General features: G+C 47.5%; 1 protein-coding gene and 1 pseudogene across 1 annotated transcript; one reads left to right on the top strand and one right to left on the bottom strand.

The window, feature by feature from the left end:
• Window positions 1-4,041: 4,041 nt before the first annotated feature.
• On the bottom strand, window positions 4,042-11,693 carry LOC119332480 (annotated as a pseudogene).
• A 4,215-nt stretch (window positions 11,694-15,908) lies between these two features.
• LOC119329973 (glutamyl-tRNA reductase 3, chloroplastic-like) lies at window positions 15,909-18,618 on the top strand. The gene is made up of 3 exons (XM_037603081.1): window positions 15,909-16,367; window positions 16,861-17,102; window positions 17,205-18,618. The coding sequence occupies exons 1-3, from the start codon at window positions 16,139-16,141 to the stop codon at window positions 18,342-18,344; spliced, it is 1,611 nt and encodes a 536-aa protein (XP_037458978.1). The 5' UTR covers window positions 15,909-16,138; the 3' UTR covers window positions 18,345-18,618.
• The last annotated feature ends 4,387 nt before the right edge of the window (window positions 18,619-23,005 follow it).

Raw genomic sequence — 23,005 nt, 5'->3', positions numbered from 1 at the left:
CAATGTCCGAGGAACCAATGTGAAACTGATCAGATGAAGTCGGTTCCTTATGCTTCAGCTGTTGGAAGCATCATGTATGCTCAAGTGTGTACACGCCCAGACTTATGTTTTGTAACCGGGGTGCTTGGCAGATACCAATCAAATCCAGGACCGGACCACTGGAAGGCCGCAAAGAAAGTCTTGCGTTATATGCAAGGAACTAAGGACTTCATGCTTACATATAAAAGAACTGATAACCTAGAAATTGTTGGTTATTCAGACTCTGATTTTGCCGGGTGTGTGGATAGTATGAGATCCACGTCAGGTTATATATTCACACTCGCAGGAGGAGCTATATCGTGGAAAAGCTCCAAACAAACTTTAACTGCTGGATCTACGATGCAAGCAGAATTTGTAGCATGTTATGAGGCCACCGGGCAGGCTGTATGGCTAAAGAATTTTATACCCGGACTTAAAGTGGTTGACAGCATATCTAAACCAATTTTATTGTACTGCGATAATGAACCAGCAGTTTTCTATACGAGTAACAACAGGTCAAGTAATGCTGCCAGACACATTGACATAAAGTATCGTGTTGTGAAAGATAGAATCCAGGATCAAACAGTTGATGTTAAACATATAAGAACGAAGCATATGCTTGCGGATCCGCTAACAAAAGGCTTACCACCCAGTATTTTTCGTGAGCATGTTGCCGGCATGGGACTACTGGAGGCCTGATGATTCTGGAATAAGAGGACCATTAAAATAAACCACTCCCCAATTAGCAAAATGTTTTCCATTTCGAAATAGGCGGGTGTACTATAAGTGTTGAGGTTCTGTGGCGTTTCAAGCTGTTGTAACACCTCACTTTGGTACATCATTCCTATGTAGAATGGGCGAATGAAGTTAAGCGTAACGATCAAGGGGGAGAATGTTGGTTTTGATCTGACGGCTTAAACAGGCCAGTTAGATCTATTAGTTTAACAGAAAAAAAGGGAGAAAGATAACGTTAATGAAAAGGCCCCACGCACCAACGTACGTGAGGTTTTTATCCCAACTAAGGCGCCCTGATCGGGGGCACCCAAACCAACTGATGGTTTAGGTCCCCTGTCGCCAGCGCTACATAAAAGGGAACGGGAGAGGGTTGGCAGCCTGCGCGATCACAATTCACGTACGGTTTCACTCCCCTCCCGATATTCTCTCACCCCATCCGATCAGGGGGAGCGCTGCAGCGACGGGAAGACCTACTCCAGCCGCCGCTCCCGTCCCCGGGCAGTGCCGGTGGCGTCCTGAGGGCATCAGGACGTTGAGGAGGACTTCTACCTCGACTACATCACCTCTGCATCAAGCCTGCACCAAGCAGGCGATCATGTCCACTGCCGTGACACGTAATGATTCCCTAAACCCTTCTCTGTTCATGTTTTAGGTGATCTAGATGCAATCTGTTCCTGCTAATGGCATCCCAGAGATGCATAATTATTCCAACACCCACCACCTCGCCGACGCTCTCGCCTCCGTCTACTACCCCATCGCCGGCCGCTTCATCACCGCACGCCACCGTGATGACACCGACGTCGTCCCTCCCGGGGCCCCGGCGTGGACGTCCCAAGGTCATCGAGGCCTTCTTCCCGCTCAACGACGCCATCAATTATGACGGCCACCAGCTCCCACTCTTCGCCGTGTAGGTCAGGAGCTCGCGGACGGCGTCTTCGTCGGCTTCGTCTGCAGCCACGCGCTGGCCGACGGAGCGGCCTTCTGGGGATCCCTCAACGCGCTGGCTGAGATCACTCGCAAGCGGCCATTGTTCGAGCGATGGTCTCCCGCTGGCGCCGGTCGTGCTGCCGTGCGCGGACCCGTCGGAGCTCGTGCAGAGGCCGACGCGGAGAACGAATAATTCATCTCGGTGGATAGCTCCTATTGGCTGCTCCCGGCGTCAAATTCACAGGCAAACAAGCATACATGGCCCTCGCCTTCTTTTTTTTAGAACGAAGGCTCACGAAGAGGACGGTTTTAAATTAACAAAGCCATCAACCGGTCAGGAAATGCAAACACACACAAACCCCACGACCAAACGATACAAGGGGACACTCTAGGAGGCTTACAACTCAACACAAGCTCAAAAAGAATACAAGAAAACAAAGCTCGAAGCTTGTCCTAGCCGAAGACTACAGCCAAACAACCATCTAGGGGTGAGGCACACACGAGCACGACGAGGACCTGCTTGCAACAGAGTATGGCAAGTGAGCCCGACCAATGCCCAAGTAGAAAGACATCACACATCCGCCGTCTCTCTCGCCGCAGAGGGACCCTTCCCTCTCGCCATGGCTCGCAAGGCGCCGTACCCGACGGACTTGAGAGACGCTCACCCTAGAGCAGGGGACGTGCCAGCTTCGGGACCTGGAGCAGCCGCAGCACACCACCATTTCAACATTCGAGCACTCCGCGACTGCCGCATCGCCACAACCTAGAACGCCGGAGAGCTGCAGGAAAACCACCAGGTGCAGCTACTGAAGAAAGGCAGCAGAGGCACATCAAGTAAACCGGCAGGCCAACGAGGAGAACCTCGTGACACCGCCGTCACCGGACCACCCAAGCCACCCAAGCTCCGACCTTGAACCCCTCACCTGAGCGCAACCCTTCCCAGGTGGCGCCCCCAAGGAAGACACGACGCACAGCGCGCCGTCGCAGCCCAATCCAAGCCGGATTTTGGGCTTTCACCCGGGAGGAGGAACAGGGGTGGAAAGGGGAAGGACCTCTGCAGCACCTCCAAGGAGGAGACGGCGTCGGGGACGTCGATGTTGCCAGGCCGGCCAAGCCGGCCAACGGTTTCCCGCGGCCCAAAACCAGACCACCGAACACCCACCCACATCATACAGGCGCTCGGGAGGAGGCTGGCGAGAAGCGGCAGGGACGAGGGAGACAGGGGAAAGGAGCCACCCTCAGATCTGACGACGAGGGGAAGACCTCCGCGCCACCGCCGCCATCCGTCGTCGTCTCACCACCCGCGTGGTCGAGGCCGCCAGCCAGAGCACCCCGCGAACGACGCCGGCCGAAAGGCGCCGCCGCCTCGCCAAGAAGGGCCGCCGCCCCAGATCCGAGGTCCTCCTTGAGGAAAGGAGCGGCCGAGGCCTCGCCGCCACCATCACGGGCGGCCGCGCGAGCGGATCCGGCGGCTTTCTCAGGTGGCGGCGAGGGAGGGAGGGTGAGGGAGCGGCGGCGCGACGGGGAAACCATAGTCGCCGCCCGGGTCGCCCGAAGCGGACGACGCGGGGGCCACGGGGAGGGGGTGCCTAATCGGTCAGCTGACTCACCTTCTTGGGGCCATCTTGTAGTAAAGCGTTGGGTATAGTTGCCGATTCTTGCGATTTCTCCTCCGTTCGGTTTTCCTTTGATTTTTCGTGTCTTAAAATAGTAACCGAGAAAAGAAAGTACTACTTCCGTTCAAAAATACTTGTCGGAGAAATAGATATATCTAGACATATTTTAGTTCTAGATACATCTATTTTTATCCATTTTTTCGAAAAGTACTTCCGGACGGAGGGAGTACTACATACCATGTATTTCAATGCATTACTTGGACTGGCCTAGGCAATCTTTGACGCCTGCCACCGGATGGAGGTCGGTCGGTTTTCCTCTGGAAAACTAGTTATTGTATAGTCTATTAAGGATCAAAATTCAAAAGTTTATAAAATGCTTACAACTTTTTAAAAATGTTCACAAAATTAAAAATTGCTCATGAATCAGGCTTAATCTGAAAAGATGGCCATAAGAACTGAAAAATGTATGCAATGTTTCAAAATGTTCATGAATTTTAAGAACTATTCGCAAATTCATTCCTAAAATGATCTACTCCCTCTATTCAAAAATTCTTGTTTTTTCCTTTAATTATAATTTGAACTAAAACCATGACAAGAATTCTGGAACAGCAGGAGTATAGATCTGAAGACGAACTGTTATCAGATCAAATTAAATTGCTAAGGATGATGTGTAATTCTTGATTCCACGTTGCAGTCTGCCAGAGTTTGCAAGAGCAAGAAGGAAGGGGTCTGGGAACAGAGAATGTGACAGGGGAATTCAGACAGACCATGCTATTTCCTTGACCGACCAAACACTCGACAAGCGTCTGGGTTTACACAGCACATAGGCACACACGCCTCCTATCAACGACACGGACAGGCTGTGCCAACACACACAAACGCTCTCACTCACATGTCACATTACCACTTCAGTGTCCTGTGCACACGGGCATGGGCTTCGTTCCTCTGAGAACCAAGGGACTATTTGCAAATTAACAGGCAAATATAAATTCGTACTGACATCTACTCCTACATGTAGAGAAATTGCTTTGACATATCTGCCTGCACTGACACACACATGATCTAGTTCCTATTGTTGGGTCTACTTTCAGATAACATTCATCACACGCCGTGGTGATGGAGTTCTGACTTTGCTTGTCCAGCATGGCATTGCTTCCTTCATCTTGTGGATGCTTTCAGAAGTGCCAACCTGCAGGTACATTGATTCATCACATTAGCGTTTACATTATACCTGAATATTGCCAGCATATCCCCACCCAATTTGTAGGGAGATTTACCAGGGTACACGTTCATGCAATTTGCTTCACAGCTTGGGTTTTCCTGACCCTCTATCATCCAAAACTGGTATCTGAATTCTGACAGGAGTTTGAAGCAAGATAATTGTAGGTAAATCAGTATCTAATCTGATGACCAATTTCCTTGACTACTATAGAGAGAGGTAAATAAAGATGATGAAAACATTTAGTCATCGCGTCAAAGCAATTTTGGTGTTGATCTATGATGCAGAACAGATGTTTAACTAGATAAAGTACTGTGCCGAGTTGATGTGGCACAGACAATTATCATTGGCAATCTGCAGTAAACTGCAACCGCAGGGAATAGACGCCTCCAGCTGGAGCAAGCAGATTAACACCAGGCACTAGCAGGAAGTATCAGAGATGTCACTGGACTAGGATTGGAAGTACTCAGGATGCCGCTGGATTTGAAGTTTACTGTTTACCTCTTTATGCTATTTGGGTGATAGTTGAGATGAGCACAGAGCAGTAAGCAACGAGATATACTTGTCCATGAAAAGGCAGATACTTGTCTAAAAAGATTTCGGAATCAGCAGATCCCATGAAACCAAAAAAAAAAAGTAACCAGTTGGGAGTTACCTATATTATACTGGAATATAGCACGAGGAAATATAGTTAACTGAACCATAATAACACGAGGAAAGGACTTGTGTCATACGCACCTCAATTATCGTCAGACTCAGAGTCAGACTTCAAGTGAGCACAGGAGGGGAGGAACCTTCTTAGAAACTTCTTTCCGCTGGTTTCTGCTTCTGCTTCTGCTTCTGCTATTATTGTGGATTCTGCTTCTGCTTCTGCTTCTGGAGCTCCAGTTCTGAATCCTGATTTATCTGGGATAGGGAGCAAGTGGTGGAAATACTCCCCACCTTCTCTGCATCGTCTTTCCAACTCGGGGCAGCCCCCTATGGTTAGGCGGTCAAGTGCTGGCAACCGCTGAAGGAGACCATTCGGGAATTCCTCTATCCCTGGACAATCAATGATCACCAATTCGCGAAGAGAACTGAGTCCATCCATCCCATCAGCAACCCTTTTAGGCTCCTGCAGTAACTCACCTTTAGGGAGCTCAGCTTTGCCAGATCTCCAAGGTTTGACGGCAGCGCCACCAAACCTCTGAAGCATTGAATCCACAAAATTTCAAGGGATGTAGGCAACCTTGGAATATCCCGTAAACACTCCACCTCCAAGTAATCTCCTACTAAATTCAGGTCTTTGAGAACGGGGCTCAGTGGAAAACTTGCAACCTTAGGGCAGCAGGTGATTACTAGCTTCTCAAGCACCGGGAATATTACTGAGCTATCAATGGCCACACCCGCACTTTTTTCTGCCCATCCCTCTAGACTACATAGATCTACCAAGACCATCTCCTTCAACTTCGGGAAAATTTGTAGAGGGGTACTGCGTCCTCCACCTTCTATGCAAAGGTTATCACACAATGTCTTCAGTTGACCCATGTTGCGCAAGCATAAGAACTCCAATTTGGGTGAGAGCCATACTACAGGTATATTCTTACACCTTGTCCACTTGTAAATTATGAGTTTTCTTAAGCAATGAAACATCTGAGGGTCTCTCATCCATTGTGGTATTTCTGGGCCACCGTATCCGTACAACTCAAAAATTTGGATCTTGCTATGAGGTTCTAGATGCTGGAACACTTCTTCCTCATTACATGCCTCATTTCCGGGATTTTCATATCTTTTAAGGCCCCAACAGAACGACAACTCAGTCAGATTTTGCTTCTGCCGGAGATTGGCTTCTTTTGCATGATTTACACTCTTTATTTTTCTCAAGCTGTACAGTTCCAACCTGTTTCTAAGGTGTCGCAGGTCTTTGAGCTCCTCAATACCACAACCATCTCCCGTATCCACAATAAATCTTGTTAGTGTGCGAAGGTTGTTCAGCTGACCAATGTTTCAAGGCATCCGCTCCAGATTAAAACATTCATAAAGATAAACATGTATGAGCTTTCTCAGGCTCATCACCATGTCTTCTGGAAACTGCCGTAGCCCCACGCAATGATTGAGCCTCAAAGTTTGCATGTTGTACAATAGACATATTGAATTGAGCAATGTAGAATTGACGCTGCAATATGAGAGGTCAAGGTACCGTAAATGTTTTGCATTTACGGCTTTCAAACTGGTGCTAGAACCCTGCCAATGCAATGCTCGTAATGATACATGTGGCAGTCAAAATCCTGCTCCACCCATGAAAGAGCTAACAAAGTGTGGAGAGATGTTTTGCCATCAAACAACCTGGAAGTATTTTCCAATTCAACCCATTTTGGTAATTGCAGATGGCATACATTGTTTACCAATGCTTTCTGTTCAATCAATTCTTCTATGGTGGCACATTCATTGCTAACATCTTTGGCTAAGTCATGCATTAAGTCATGCATTTTACATACAATTATCCCATATGCATAGCCATCAGATTTGTCTGCAGCTTTCATATCTTGTAGGAAGGACCTCCAAAGCAATTCATGAAAAATGAATTCTCCTTTTTGTGCTAAATCCATTGTTCCCTCTTCTTGAATAAAGCCATTTGCCATCCATAGTTGGATCAACATATCCTTCTCCATCTCATAATCCTTGGGGAAAAGCGCGCAGAATGCAAAGCATTGCTTCATTTCAGATGACAGGTGTTTGTAGCTTAACTTCAGTATGGGCATGACCTCATATTTGCCTCCAACATTATTCCCAATGTTAGTTTCTTCAATGGTCTTCCATTCATGTACCTGTTGCTTTGAACTCAGCAAACCACCCATTATCTTCAGAGCAAGAGGCAGGCCCCCGCATTTGTAGACAATACGTTTTCCGATTGTGACTAACTCTGTTTGCTCCTCTGCACCATTGCTAAATGCTTTGTTTGAAAACAATTCCCATGAATCTTCTTCACTCAGAAATGCTAGCTCAACGGGATCGACTGTTTGCATTATAGAGGCCACTTGCTTGCTTCGACATGTGACCACTATGACACTTCCTGGTCCACCAATAGAACACAACAGTGGCTTCAGTTCATCCTCCCACAACTTCTTTTCTTCATTCCATACATCATCAAGAACAAGAAAAAACCTCTTCTGGCCAATGACTTCGTCAAGGTTCTTCTGCAATAGTTCGATGCGGTCAGGCAGGTCGCATCTTCCATTTGTAGCCAATTCAATGATGGACAGAAACATCAAAATTGTCTGACACGCAGTGCCACATCTTCAACTGGAAATGTTCCTGGACCTCTTGGTCATTGTACACCATTTTAGCAAGTGCCGTCTTGCCAAGACCTCCCATACCGAAGATGGGCAGCACCTGCACCTTCCGCTGATCTTGTTGGTCTAGCAGCAGCTTCACCACCCCCTCCTTGTCATCATCTCTTCCAAAGATGTTGGTAGACTCGTCCAGTTTGGAGCGTGTCTGCCGCCAAGGAAGTTGCGGCCCCTCCCGATTGACAGAATTCTCAAGGCCAAACATGTTCATCTCCTCAACGAGCCCCTTGATCTTCTCGAGAACTCCTTTGAGCTTTCTGCTCATGGCAAAACGGAAGAGCAGCGGGCTGCGGAGCTGAGTACCTTGCGGGAGGTGGACTCGCCGATTTGGGCTTCGCGGCGCAACGCCTCGTACTGGAAGTCGTCGAGCACGTCACCAGCCTTGTAGGCGACGTCCTTGAGCTTCTGCATCCAGGTCCTGAGGTAGGCATTCGTCTGGCTCCTTTCCTCCGCGTTGGCCAGCTTGCACTGGACGGCTAGCAGATGGCGCTCCAGCGTTTCGCGGTCGTCGTCCAGGCCACACATGCGGGTCATGGTCTGGACGAGCGCGTCTGCGGCCTTGCCGGCCAGGCCTTCCACCACAGGGAGAAGCAGTGATTCGGCCATGACCTTGCAGATCGGAGGAAGAAGAAACTGCAGCATATGCATATGAAAGAGGGAAGAGAGATTCAGCACTGGCAGATCAGGAACAACCGAAGAAGAACAAAACACACCCCAGAATGGAGGAGAGAATGCACCTCAGCAACACACGAAGTCGATCAGATCCAACGCGCCGTCGGCTCCCCGGTTTGGAGCTTTCTCGCCAAGGCTACTATAGGAATGGGATGCTGCCGTTGGTGAAAAGAGAAGTGAAGGCACCTGCATGCAGCTGACGAAGAGGAAGACGAAGAGAGGCAAAGGGAAAAGAAGAGATGCTAAACTTGCATTACTAGCTCACTTTTCTGATTTCCTTTGATGAAAGGACCAAGAAACGAATAAAGTTGGTGCAGCAGGACTCTTTTGCCTGCAGAGTCACTGCTTTTACCGTTCGTTTGGATTTATATTATCTCAACACTGAACGTTTGCTTCTTTATACGAACAATAACATGGGGTGGCCACACAACAAAAGAAAACTTCTGGCCGCAGGATGCCTTGTTTGCAGTCCCTGACTGCATTTGTCTGCACAAATTCCATGTCCACGCAAAGGATGTACAAAGATCTGGTTCTTGTTGAATTTCCTAAGGAAATACTTTTCTAATCTCAGGATGTTATATAGCAATTCCTAGATATTAATTGCAGTGGGTCCCAAGTGTTAGTGGTGGAAAGATTCTGGCTAGTATGTTCCGTTTTCACAATTACTCTAAACTAGACGTATGGGGATCCCTTCAGCCGAAATAAGCATAAGTTCCCTCTATATGTTCTTCTGGTGTATTTGGAAAGCTCGAAACGATGCTCGTTTTTGCAGGAAAATAAGTGCCCCTTCGCAGGTTTATGCTGCAGCAACGGCGATCATGCAGGGCTCCAGTATGGAGGTACAAATTCCCCTCGGATGGACGATACAGGCTGCTCTTCAATCTCCAGGATGCTTGAGCTTGATGACGCTTCTGTGCAAGGACAGCAAAGACAGGGCAATGTCGACCAACATACGTCACCCAGGCCGGGAAGAACTATCAACGAATATATCCACCATTTCAGGCCCCATCATTTACTTGGATGCAGCTTGGCCTCCAAGTCCGTACGGCAGATCCACAGTTGCTGGCATAGGTATTTTCATACAGTTCAGAGCTGATCGGCGTTGCTCTTAGCTGTGTATCTCGGCCATATCCTCACCAACAACATCTGCCATTCAGGCCGAGGCATTCTGCTTGATGTTAGCGTCCCAGATTGCAGGAACACTTCAGATTCAGCATGCTACCTTTTTTGACAGACTGTGTGACGTTGGCGATTGCGGCAGCATCGCAGAACCTGATGCTTGCTCCTGGACATTGGTCCATCAGACCACAACTCGCTCAAACAGCAGCCTCCACAGCCTGTGATGCTTCCAGAATATATCATGTCAACAGAGGTTATAACTTCAGAGCTCATCATCAAGCCAAGTTGGCACTGAAGATTCAGAGTGCATCTATTAGCTACAGGTGTTTAAATTCGGTCATAGATACATGCCTAAATGCAGATATAGCTGCAGTTTCATGCATCATGCAGTGCAAGATTGTACATAAACGTTGTTGTTAAATTGATGAAAATTTCTGTGTTCAAAAGAAAAAACTGAAGTGAGTGGTGGCATGGAGGGTGGGAAACGCGCATCTTTTATCTTTCTTATTTTAATGAGGCTCACTTGCATGTTTAGTTCCGCACCAATGCAATTGCTTGCTTTGAGCCTTTAACATGCCATATGCATTCGCATACAGCATATATAATTGCAGATAGAGGTATAATAATAACATGGCCACGCTGGTTCTCCATGGCTAGGAGGCTATGCTCTCTTTCGTAGCAACCGCTGCTAAAGGGGTTTCAACTTGCTAGCAATTGTTGGATATTATGATCTAAAGAGTAAAGTTCAGTTAATAATAAATATTATGATCTAAAACTGAACCGAGGCTCATTAAGAAACTGAAGAAAATATCCAAATGCTGCTACAGTAGGGCGTGCCTACCTACTCCCATGAACTGCCCCGATCAGGGGCAGCTGATCAGCAAACTCAGGGTGTGGGCCCCCCTGGTGCGCAGTGGAATTGTTGTAAAGAAAATAGAGAAGAGAAGAGCAACTACGGCTGCTGGACTGCTGCTGCTCTAAGCTATCTATTTTTCACTTCAATCACTCAAGAAAAGGCTACTGACCAAGCCCTGAGCTGGAGCACTGGGAAGGACCTTCACAACCACCAGATCGAGCTGTTGGTGGTGTAGAATTAAGAGGAGGAGATGGGAGGGTCATCAGACCAAGCTAATCCATCCCCTAATGATTTATTTATGGCTCAAACTTGTGCTATTTTGATCCTGGAAATGCAACAATGGCACCAGAGCCATATAGCATCAAGTTTGAGCCCTACATGCTCAAGTTCATGCTTGATCCATTAAGTTTATGTTAAAAATCAAAGGGTTCTTCCTGTCTAAATTTAGATTCAAGTTGTTCCTCGTGATTGAGCACAGCTTGAACTTTTTGATCCCTAAGTCTCTTAAGTTTCTAGCCCTAGCAGATTGTATGTTAACTAAGGGTTTCCTTTTGATGATGAAATAAAGGGATTTGAAGCATCTGTGCAAGTTCAAAGCAAAATCACCAATTGCCGAAACCCTAATCCTAATTTCCCCCTCGCTGGTTCAAGTTTCTAACCCCTCGCTGTCCTCCTCCTTTTTATCTCTGTTAACTGTAACTATGATCACTTGATCAGATTTTGTACCCCTCTTGCTTCTGCTCAATCTAATGAAGCCAGCAAATGCTGGATCTTTCAAAAAAAATCCCCCAAATCAGACGAACCCTAACTCTAATGATCATGAATTAAAGGGCAGCGGATCTTATCATGGAGCTGTGGTGCCATGGCCGCCTCCTTATGCCGGCAGGCTCGTTCGGGCTCGCGCTCGAGCGGGCTGGCCGTCCGCTGCACCGACCGGTGGATGCAGGGGCATCCTTGTGCGCCTTTCGCCGCTGGAAGCCCGCCACCGCGCCGGATTTGATGTGGCTCGCCGTCGCCGTTGCAGGGACGCCTGCACGCGCGTGGGAGCGATGCTCAGGACGCCAGCAAGCCCCGCTCGACGGAATCTCGCGCAGGCCAAAGCCGCACGGAAACCCAGCGAGTGAGGCTCACCGGCGCCGTCACCTTCCTCCGCTGCAGCTGGCATCGCCGCTGCGTCGTGGCCCGTGGGAGGAGAAAGGAGATCGGGGGAAATGTGGGTAGGGTTCGGGGGGAGCTGGGCTGCGCGCTTGGGTTAGGCCGAGCCAGCGGCAGCAGCCAGCCCGGCAGGCCATCGTAGCCCGGACCAGCAGCAAATTGTTATCCCAAAAAAACCTTATGCTTTTGGGAAACATTTCTGTTATGGGCAGATTTTTTAAGAAAAAGCTAAATATTTTTCCTTAAAATTAATGAATTTTAGTAAATAAAGTGAACATTTTTAGGGCTTATTCATGAATTTTTATGTTTATTTTGGCATTTTAATTCCTTAAGTATTTTAATCCCTATTATGTTTTAGTATTCCATGTTTAAATTATTTATGCTGCAATTGAATTATGTTTAGTTAATTTTATTTTATGGCGTTTTATTTTGATGTTGAATATTACTATGGTCATTATGTCATAAAGTTTCCTCTACAACATAGAGTTTAAATGGGTCCTCAAACTGAAGTGTGGTTTTATGCTTTGTCAAAGCTAATTGATGAATATTTGGCCAAGTATAATTGATGAATATTTTTTCCACAATTTTTTGTTGCTCATGTTCATTTCTGGCCAAAGCTGATTTGAATGTGATCAATAAATTTAATTATGATGATGGTGATGCTTACTAAAGCACTTTGAATTTTATTTTGGAGCACCTAATGTCTCTCATATTACTAGGATGCATAATGGCATAGAGCAACTTAATGGTGACAATTATGCTACATGGAAGGAGAAGCTTGAAATTACGATGGCATTACTTAATATTGATTATGCTATCCTTAATGATCCTCCTGAGACACCTAAAGAAGATAATGAAAATTATGATGCCCTTAAGAAGGAATATGATGTTATGAAGGCTAAGTGGGATGACTCTAATTGCAAAGCCTTATGATGATAAAGGATTCCATTACACAAAGCGTGAGGGGAGCCAGTATGCACCTATGTAATTTTCCTCTATGATAATGTGGGTTCTACCTCAAATATAAATGTCAGTACTAAACGTAAACGAGATGATAATGACACTTCTTCAAAATTATGGCACTATCGTTTAGGCCATATTTCAAGGGGGGATTGGGCGTATCATTAAAGATCAAGTTCTTCCTTCTCTCAATTTTTAGGATGCATATGTTGATCATTGTATAGACTGCATCAGAGGAAAATATGCCAAGAAAATTAAAAAAGGTGAAAATGGAAGCGCGTGAGTTTTATAAATAATTCATACGGATATATGTGGTCCATTTAATGTGAGATTGGTGGATGGTTTTAATTCTTCATGACGTCCACCGGTGATTTCTCCCGTTGTGGATATACTCCCTCCGTTCGGAATTACTTGTCTCAAATATGGATGTATCTAGAACTAAAATACATCTAGATACATCCATTTCTGCGACAAGTAATTCCGAACCGAGGGAGTATTTATCCTATTAAAGAAAGAGCGGAGTCATTAGACAAGTTCAAGATTTTCAAGGTGAAGTTGAAAATCAAAGTAATAAAAGAATTAAAGTTGTAAGATCTAATCGTGGTGGCGAGTACTACGACAGACATACTTCTTATGGCCAAATTCCTAAACCATTTGCAAAATTCTTACAGGAAAATGGCATCATGGCATGGTATTCAGCACCGGGCAAACCTCAGCAAATGGGGTGGCTGAAAGGCGGGACCGCACGCTTATGGACATGGTGCGGAGTATGTTAAGCCACTCCACTTTGCCGGTAAATTTATGGATGGAGGCCCTTAAAACAAAAACACATATTCTTTACGGGGTTCCCAGTAAATTGGTGCACTAAACACCGTATGAATTATGGACTGAGAGGAAAGCGACCCTGAATTATTTTAATGTATGGGGTTGTCCTGTTGAAGCAAGGATTTTCAATCCAGTTATGGGAAAATTAGACCCCAAGACAATTAGTTGCCATTTTATTGGTTATCCTGACAAATCTAAAGCACGTCGGTTTTATTGTTCAAATCAGGAAACAAAGTTTGTTGAAACAAGACACACTGTGTTCTTGGAAAATGGTATGATGAGGGGAAGCATGACACCTCGAGAAATAGTTTTGGAGGAAAACGGGAATATGTCCCGATGCCAACAATTCAAGAACCTGTTTTCCCGGTGCCTGCTGGTATTGCACCTCCTGTTGAGAGGATTGTTAATGCAACACCTGCTGAGACTCATGTGACTATTTCACGTGTCACACCTGATGATGTTTCTATTGAAAATACTTAGAAACCTCAAATTGTCGATGATGTGCCAAATAATGAATATCCCAGAAGGTCACAACGGACTAGAAAAGCATGCTATTCTCGATGATTATCTCACTTGCACGAGTGAAGATATGGATGAGTCGGTGTTGGACAATGATCTCACTCATTTAGAGAAGCCATACAAAGTGAATTTTCATCTGAATGGCTCCATGCTATGAAATATGAAATGAAGTCCATGAGCACTAATGATGTATGGGACTTAGTACAAATTCCCAGAGGAGCCAAAACAGTTGGATGCAAATGGGTCTTTAAGACTCAACGTGACTCCAAGGGGAATATCGAAAGGTTTAAAGCAAAGGCTTGGGGCAAAAAGGTTTCACTCAAAGAGAAGGGATTGGTTATGAACCCCCCCCCCCCCAAATCACAATTCTCTTCTAAAAAATCATTCAGAATAATTATGGCACTCGTGGCTCATTATGATTTGGCGCTGCATCATATGGATGTCAAAACGACATTTCTAAATGATGACTTAAGTGAAGGTGTATACATGGCACAACCAGAAGGTTTTGTTGTGGAAGGAAATGAGCATTTAGGATGTCACCTCAAAGGAAATCCATCTATTCCTTGAAGCAAGGGTGAAGGGAATGGTATCTCAAATTTGATCAAGTCATAAGGAAATTCCTTTTGAAGGAAACAAAGCGGACAACTGTGATTATGTTAAGTTCATGGGGAGTAAATTTATCTTTCGGATATTGTATGTTGATGACATACTTCTAGCCAACAGTGATAGAGATATGTTGTTGGAGACTAAGAGGTCTTTATCCTCTAAGTTGGATGTGTAGAATCTCGATGAAGCAGCTTATATTTTAGGAACTGAAATCCACCAGGATAGATCCAGAGGGATCTTGGGGATATCTCATAGAGCATATATTGAGAAGGTATTGAAAAAGTACAATATCCATAAGTGCTTGGCCTCGCCAACTCTTATTGTTAAGGGCAATAAATTTTGGAGTTTTTAATGCCCAAAACATGATTATGAATCTGCCGAGATGAAGTCAATTCCTTATGCCTTAATTGTTGGAAGCATTATGTATGCACAAGTATGCACTCACCCTGATTTAGCCTTTGTGACCGGGATGTTTGGCAGATATCAGTCAAATCCAGGGCTAAATCAAGTCTGCTAAAAAGGTTTTGCGTTATTTGCAAGGCACTAAAGGCCTCATCCTTACGTGTAAGAAATCTGATAACCTCAAAGTGGTGGGTTATTCAGATGCTGATTTTGCGGGGTGTGTGTTAATACTAAGAAATCCACGTCAGGTCATGTTTTCACCCTTGCAAAAGGAGCTATGTCGTGGAAAAGCCCCAAACAAACCGTCACTGCATTGTCGACAATGCTGGTCAAATTTGTGGCATGTTTTGAGGATACCGGGCAGGCAATATGGCTGAAGAATTTTATCCCGGGTCTGAGAGTGATTTTCACAAATGTAGTTTTATGATGCATGTGATTGTATCGATTTGACATTTAGCTAATGAGGTACCTGGTTGTAGAAAATCGGACATTTAAGGGATGATCGGTCATTGTCTGCGGACGCGTACACCGACTTTTAAGGGACCGGATTAGCTATATGCAGCCACTCTTGAAAAAGGTTCGTGAGAACTTCTATAGTATTCCCCGTAAAAAAAAGAACTTCTATAGTATTTTTTGACGTGTCCAGCCTTTATTCAGAGATTTAACTAAAGTCACATCTAATTTCTACATCACTTGATTTTCATGAAGATTCGTGTGGATTTTTAATTGTTTATTCAAATGTATAGCAGCTACGGAGTAGATAAGACTTTGTTATTTTTTCTCATCATCTAGATTTTTTTTAGAGAAGAAATAGAGCACGAGGGCCCTCGTGGAAATAAAACAGTGCCGATAGAAAACGGGGAGAGCTGACGGACCGTAGACCGAGCCCGAAGCGCGTCGCGTTGTGCGCGGCACACGCCATACCGCCGCCGGCACCACACCGGGTCACCACCAACCACCACCGTCCCCCTCCGGCTCCAAAAGCTCCGGCCTTTCTTCCTTCCCACTCGTCCTCCCACCAGCCCGAGGCGAAAACCAATTCCACGTCCCCTCCACCCTCCTCTCCACAGCCCGCGGAGCCCAAGAACTCCGAGACACATCTCTCTCATTTATCCACGGCTATCGGCCTGCATCAATCTGGTCCGTAGAGAGAGGAGCAGCCTGCTGCATTCCTCGCCTGATGATGGCGAGCACCAGCACGGCCTCCGCGACGGCCGTGGCCGGCGCGTTCGCCGCCGCCGGTGCAAACAGGCCGCGGGGCCCCGCTGCCTGCCCGAGGGCGCCCGCCGGCGGGCGGCCGCGGCTGTCCTGCGTCGTGCGGTGCGACGCCGGCCCGGGGGCCCAGGCCCAGGCGGCGGCCAAGGCCGCCAGCGTCGCCGCGCTCGAGCAGTTCAAGATCTCCGCCGACCGTGAGTTCCTCCCCTCTCTCTTCCTCCCCGCCTCGAATTGGCTGCTGTCGATGCGATTCCTGTAATCACGCGATGTCGCGATGTATAATTTCGTTTTGCGGTGCGCGAATTGCGGGATCTTTGCCGTGGGTGCTCCGTCGTCGCGCTGGGAGTTGGTCAACATTTTTTCCGAAAGTTGGGGGCTGGTCAACATTTTCGGTGTACTGACCAGTAGTGGGAACCGGACATTTTCCAAGTGTATACAGCACAGGAAAGCTTGTCTCCCTTGTCGTTTTTACTCTGCAGTTGGAGTCTATCACTAACATAATACACATTTGGAACATGCTTCATTTCTGTATTACAACTTACAAGCATGTACATCAGGATCTTCCAAAATTTTCAATAGTTTATGATGACTTGCAGTTTTAATTCAGTTGTAGTATTATCTCATAAATTAGAAACTTCTGGGCCTCTTTCAGGCTGGCATCTGACAATGTTTTGTTTTCACTATCAGGCTACATGAAAGAAAAGAGTAGCATCGCTGTAATAGGACTCAGTGTACACACAGCACCGGTGGAGATGCGTGAAAAGCTTGCGATCGCAGAAGAGCTATGGCCCCGTGCTGTTTCAGAACTAACTAATCTTAATCATATCGAAGAGGCTGCTGTTCTTAGTACCTGCAACCGAATGGAAATTTATGTGGTCGCTTTATCCTGGAACCGGGGCATTAGAGAGATAGTAGATTGGATGTCAAAGGTAAGGGTTCTTTTATCAACTGATCATTTGCTTGTCTTTTTGTTGTTGTTCAAGAACACAGTTTGGGTAGAAGCTCAAAGGCTGCACTGCTTGTTTTTGCAGAAAAGTGGGATCCTTGCTTCCGAGCTCAGGGAGCACCTCTTCATGTTGCGTGACAGTGATGCGACGCGCCATCTGTTTGAGGTTTCTTCTGGGCTCGACTCTTTGGTTCTTGGAGAAGGACAAATACTTGCTCAGGTTAAACAGGTTGTCAGAAGTGGGCAAAACAATGGAGGCTTGGGAAAGAACATTGATAGGATGTTCAAGGATGCAATCACAGCAGGAAAGCGTGTCCGCTCTGAGACCAACATATCATGTGGCGCCGTGTCTGTTAGTTCAGCTGCGGTTGAATTAGCCCTGATGAAGCTTCCAAAGTCTGAATGCTTGTCAGCTAGGATGCTTTTGATTGGTGCTGGCAAAATGGGGAGGTTAGTGGCCAAGCATTTGGCTGCAAAAGGATGTAAGAAGGTCGTTATCGTGAACCGCTCAGTCGAAAGGGTGGATGCCATCCGTGAAGAGATGAAAGGCATCGAGATTGTGTACAGGCCTCTGACAGAGATGTATGAAGCTGCCGCCGATGCAGATGTCGTGTTCACGAGCACCTCATCTGAATCTCCATTGTTCACCAAGGAGCACGCAGAAGCGCTTCCCCCTGTTTCTGGTGCCCTTGGCGGTGTTAGGCTTTTCGTCGACATATCCGTGCCGAGGAATGTCAGCGCCTGTGTGTCTGATGTTGGCCATGCACGAGTGTACAATGTCGATGACTTGAAAGAGGTGGTGGAAGCCAACAAGGAAGACCGGATCAGGAAAGCAATGGAGGCCCAAACAATCATTTCAGAAGAACTGAAGCGGTTCGAGGCTTGGAGGGACTCTATGGAGACCGTTCCAACCATCAAGAAGCTGAGATCATACGCCGACAGGATCAGGGCTTCAGAGCTTGACAAGTGCCTGCAGAAGATCGGAGAAGATGCTCTCACCAAGAAAATGAGAAAATCCATCGAGCAGCTCAGTACCGGCATAGTGAACAGACTTCTCCACGGCCCATTGCAGCACCTGAGATGCGATGGCACCGACAGCCGCACCCTTGATGAAACACTCGAGAACATGCACGCCCTCAACAGGATGTTTGGCCTCGACACCGAGAAGGCGGTCATGGAGCAGAAGATCAAGACAAAGGTGGAGAAACAACAAACCCAGAACTGAGATCAGCGGTCTAGTTTCTGCCTGTACATCTACATATACTCCCAGTCTGTCCTGACATTCTAATTCCAATTTTGTTTAACCCTCTCTTACTGGGCTCTCCTTGGTTAGTTTGTCAATTGTATAGTTAATTAGCGCCTGCCATTGTGGGTGCCAAATATGTTGAGACAGCAAAATGTTTGTACTCCACAACAGACAACAGCTTTTGTGCATTATCATGGATGCTGTGGCATGGCCTATTTGATTCACAGGAAAAGTGAACCAAAAAACATTGAAATAGATTTGTTTTTTCTTTAGTGGCAATATTTATCCATGTCATTCAAATGATGACTCAGACAAAAAATGGATGGATTTTTCCTTTGGTTCGAGTTTCAAAGAAACAACAAAGCATTTTCTACAATCCACTCTAATCTTTATTTCTATTCCTATGTAAAAAAATGCCCTAAATTGCATAATAGCGATCCAGTATTATATTAGCATGTTTACTAAACTTATTTTGTTTAATTTTTAGGGTGCTTGTGTTTTTCCTATTCCTACGAATCAATCACTCAATCCCACGAAGTTCCTGTGTTTACATAATCCTCTGTTTTAAAAACCAAGTGAAGAAGGGCAAGCTCCATCCGGTTTTTACACGCCACTACATGCAATTCCTGCAGTATTTAACTCTTAAAACCTGAGAGACATACGGTCTCCTCATTGCATCTGTACACTGAAATTATTCATGGATAGGGACTGCTGCGCAATGTGGTCATCATTTCAGTCTTGTTGTTAAATCTCTTTGTTAGTGTCCAATATTTTTTTTCCGAGGCTCCTTTTGCATGCTTCTGTCTCTTGCCGTAAAAAAATGTTGTAGATCGGGTTGCTTCCACTGATCTTGAGGATTCAACTGCCCCCGAGGTTTGAACAACTCATAGTAGTATGCTTAGTCTTTAATCTGCATCATATTTCCTTACCTGTCTGTGGTTATATTTTGCAGGCAGCTGATGCTTACAACACACACAACATGGAGTTTACTGAGGGTGAGGAGTTTATGCCCTTAAAAACATTTCCAAGTTTACAGTTTTGTACTTGTCTGAATATTTTTCATTCCAGAGTGCAGATGGCGTTTTAATGCCTGGTGGCTTCGGAGACAGAGGTGTGAAAGGGAAAATGATGTCTGCTAAGTATGCCTGTGAACTATGGCGGAGCCAGAAAAATAGGATGCGGAGGGCCGATTATTGTTCAACCTTGTTGGGGTGGGCCAATCCATCAAAAACACCCATTTTAGCAAAAAAATCACTGCTACGATTCATATATTAGGCCTAAATCTCCGCCACTGCCTGTGAAAACAATGTCCTCTATCTCGGCTTATGTCACGACCTACTCTCGGATGTATGAATTCGAACACCAAATCTCCCTTACAAATCCCAATTTGGAGAGCCAAGGCAGGAAGAGAGAGGTACAGAGCAGGGTTTTTCTTTTCTTGAGAAACACATGAGGCAGAGTAGGGGCAAATTCACTGGCCGAGCACTTGGCACCAGAGGAATTGTGTGATGGAGGAAATCCCTCTGCGGTGGCAGTCCTTTGGGTTCCTCAAAGGAAGATGCAAATTCAGTTAACGGGGGCTGAGCATGAGCAGGAGTAGGTGCACTCTCGGGCTTGTCTTTGACATAGCGCAGATGCACCAAATGGCAGATAGCACGTTGTTGGCCAAGTGTTTTCAAGTTGAGTGGTACGTCGTTACCGGAGCTCATTCAGAAGTACTCCCTTCGTTCCGAATTACTTGTCTTTGATTTGTCTAGATACGGATGTATCTAGACTTATTTTAGTGCTAGATACCTCTGTATCTAGACAAATCTAAGACAAGTAATTCGGAATGGAGGGAGTACGTACGTACATATCTGAATTCAAGATTAAACTGCTCTGCGAACTTGGGAACAGTTCCCATCTGACGAAGACGAGTTAGAGCATCTCCACCCGTCCCAGGAAGGCCCCCCAAGCACTTTTTTTTAGCGCCGGCAGCAAAAAAATGCTCCCAGTCAGGCCCCCACGACCACGTTTTTCGCCGGATTTGGCTAAAGTTACGGCCGGCGCGCGCAAGTGAAACCCAGGAAAGCGGGAGGCAGCTGGGGGCGCCGGCGCGATACTTTCGCTGCCAAAGGCCCACTGCCAGCCTCTCTAAATCTCTCTCTCCTTTTCCAGACTTGGCCCACCATGTGATGCATGCAAAAAAAAGCTCTCTCCCGCATGCCCGCCTCGCTCCTCCGCTCTCTCTCCTCTCTCCCCTGCTCCTCGCTCCGGCGATCCTGGACGCCCTCCACCGGCGAGCCGGCCCCGTCTCCCCTCGCTGGCCTCGCCCACATCTCCTCGGAGGAGCCGCAAGCGGCCGACCCCGTCTCCCGTCACCGCCCTCGCTCGCATCTCCCCGGAGGAGCCGCAAGCGGCCAGCCCCGTCGCCCGTCGTTGGCCCCCCGTCGCGCCTCCTCGGAGCAGCCGCGTCGTGCTGCTACGGCTCGTCTCCGAGCGTAGCGAGCGGCTAGGCGGACTACTGGGAGCTCGCAGAGCATGACGGGCAGCAGGAGTGGGCTCGGGCAGCTCGACATCGAGTCGTTCTTCGTTCATGGCGGACGGCAGAGCCGGCGGTTGCGGCCAACTAGCTAGAGGAGGAGACGGAGCTCAGGAGGGGAGGCAGGAGCTGCGGTGCTCACCAGAGGAGCTCAAGGGGGCTCAGCGAGAAGCTCAGTAGCAGTAGCCGGCCTTGTGGCCGCGGCTGTTGCTGCTCGTCTTCCTGGCTCCCCCCTGCTCGAGCGAGGGAAAATGATGTCTGCTAAGTATGCCTGTGAACTATGGCGGAGCCAGAAAAATAGGATGCGGAGGGCCGATTATTGTTCAACCTTGTTGGGGTGGGCCAATCCATCAAAAACACCCATTTTAGCAAAAAAAATCACTGCTACGATTCATATATTAGGCCTAAATCACAGATGTTAGGGGGGGGGGGTAGGGCCCTGGCTGGTACCTCCCTGTCTCCACCACTGCCTATGAAAACAATGTCCTCTATCTCGGCTTATGTCACGACCTACTCTCGGATGTATGAATTCGAACACCAAATCTCCCTTACAAATCCCAATTTGGAGAGCCAAGGCAGGAAGAGAGAGGTACAAAGTAGGGTTTTTCTTTTCTTGAGAAACACATGAGGCAGAGTAGGGGCAAATTCACTGGTCGAGCACTTGGCACCAGAGGAATTGTGTGATGGAGGAAATCCCTCTGCGGTGGCAGTCCTTTGGGTTCCTCAAAGGAAGATGCAAATTCAGTTAACGGGGGCTGAGCATGAGCAGGAGTAGGTGCACTCTCGGGCTTGTCTTTGACATAGCGCAGATGCACCAAATGGCAGATAGCACGTTGTTGGCCAAGTGTTTTCAAGTTGAGTGGTACATCGTTACCGGAGCTCATTCAGAAGTACTCCCTTTGTTCCGAATTACTTGTCTTTGATTTGTCTAGATACGGATGTATCTAGACTTATTTTAGTGCTAGATACCTCTGTATCTAGACAAATCTAAGACAAGTAATTCGGAACGGAGGGAGTACGTACGTACGTATCTGAATTCAAGATTAAACTGCTCTGTGAACTCGGGAACAGTTCCCATCTGACGAAGACGAGTTAGAGCATCTCCACCCGTCCCAGGAAGGCCCCCCAAGCACTTTTTTTAGCGCCGGCAGCAAAAAAATGCTCCCAGTCAGGCCCCCACGACCACGTTTTTCGCCGGATTTGGCTAAAGTTACGGCCGGCGCGCGCAAGTGAAACCCAGGAAAGCAGGAGGCAGCTGGGGGCGCCGGCGCGATACTTTCGCTGCCAAAGGCCCACTGCCAGCCTCTCTAAATCTCTCTCTCCTTCTTTTCCTGACTTGGCCCACCATGTGATGCATGCAAAAAAAAGCTCTCTTCCGCATGCCCGCCTCGCTCCTCCGCTCTCTCTCCTCTCTCCCCTACTCCTCGCTCCGGCGATCCTGGACGCCCTCCACCGGCGAGCCGGCCCCGTCTCCCCTCGCTGGCCTCGCCCACATCTCCTCGGAGGAGCCGCAAGCGGCCGACCCCGTCTCCCGTCAGCGCCCTCGCTCGCATCTCCCCGGAGGAGCCGCAAGCGGCCAGCCTCGTCGCCCGTCGTTGGCCCCCCGTCGCGCCTCCTCGGAGCAGCCGCGTCGTGCTGCTACGGCTCGTCTCCGAGCGTAGCGAGAAGCTAGGCGGACTACTGGGAGCTCGCAGAGCATGACGGGCAGCAGGAGTGGGCTCGGGCAGCTCGACATCGAGTCCTTCTTCGTTCATGGCGGACGGCAGAGCCGACGGTTGCGGCCAACTAGCTAGAGGAGGAGACGGAGCTCAGGAGGGGAGGCAGGAGCTGCGGTGCTCACCAGAGGAGCTCAAGGGGGCTCAGCGAGAAGCTCAGTAGCAGTAGCCAGCCTTGTGGCCGCGGCTGTTGCTGCTCGTCTTCCTGGCTCCCCCCTGCTCGAGCGAGGGAAAATGATGTCTGCTAAGTATGCCTGTGAACTATGGCGGAGCCAGAAAAATAGGATGCGGAGGGCCGATTATTGTTCAACCTTGTTGGGGTGGGCCAATCCATCAAAAACACCCATTTTAGCAAAAAAAATCACTGCTACGATTCATATATTAGGCCTAAATCACAGATGTTG

The sequence above is a fragment of the Triticum dicoccoides genome, chromosome 7A, assembly GCF_002162155.2.
Source record: "Triticum dicoccoides isolate Atlit2015 ecotype Zavitan chromosome 7A, WEW_v2.0, whole genome shotgun sequence".
Classification (NCBI taxonomy): Eukaryota; Viridiplantae; Streptophyta; class Magnoliopsida; order Poales; family Poaceae; genus Triticum; species Triticum dicoccoides.
This window is presented reverse-complemented; position numbering and strand designations above follow the sequence as displayed.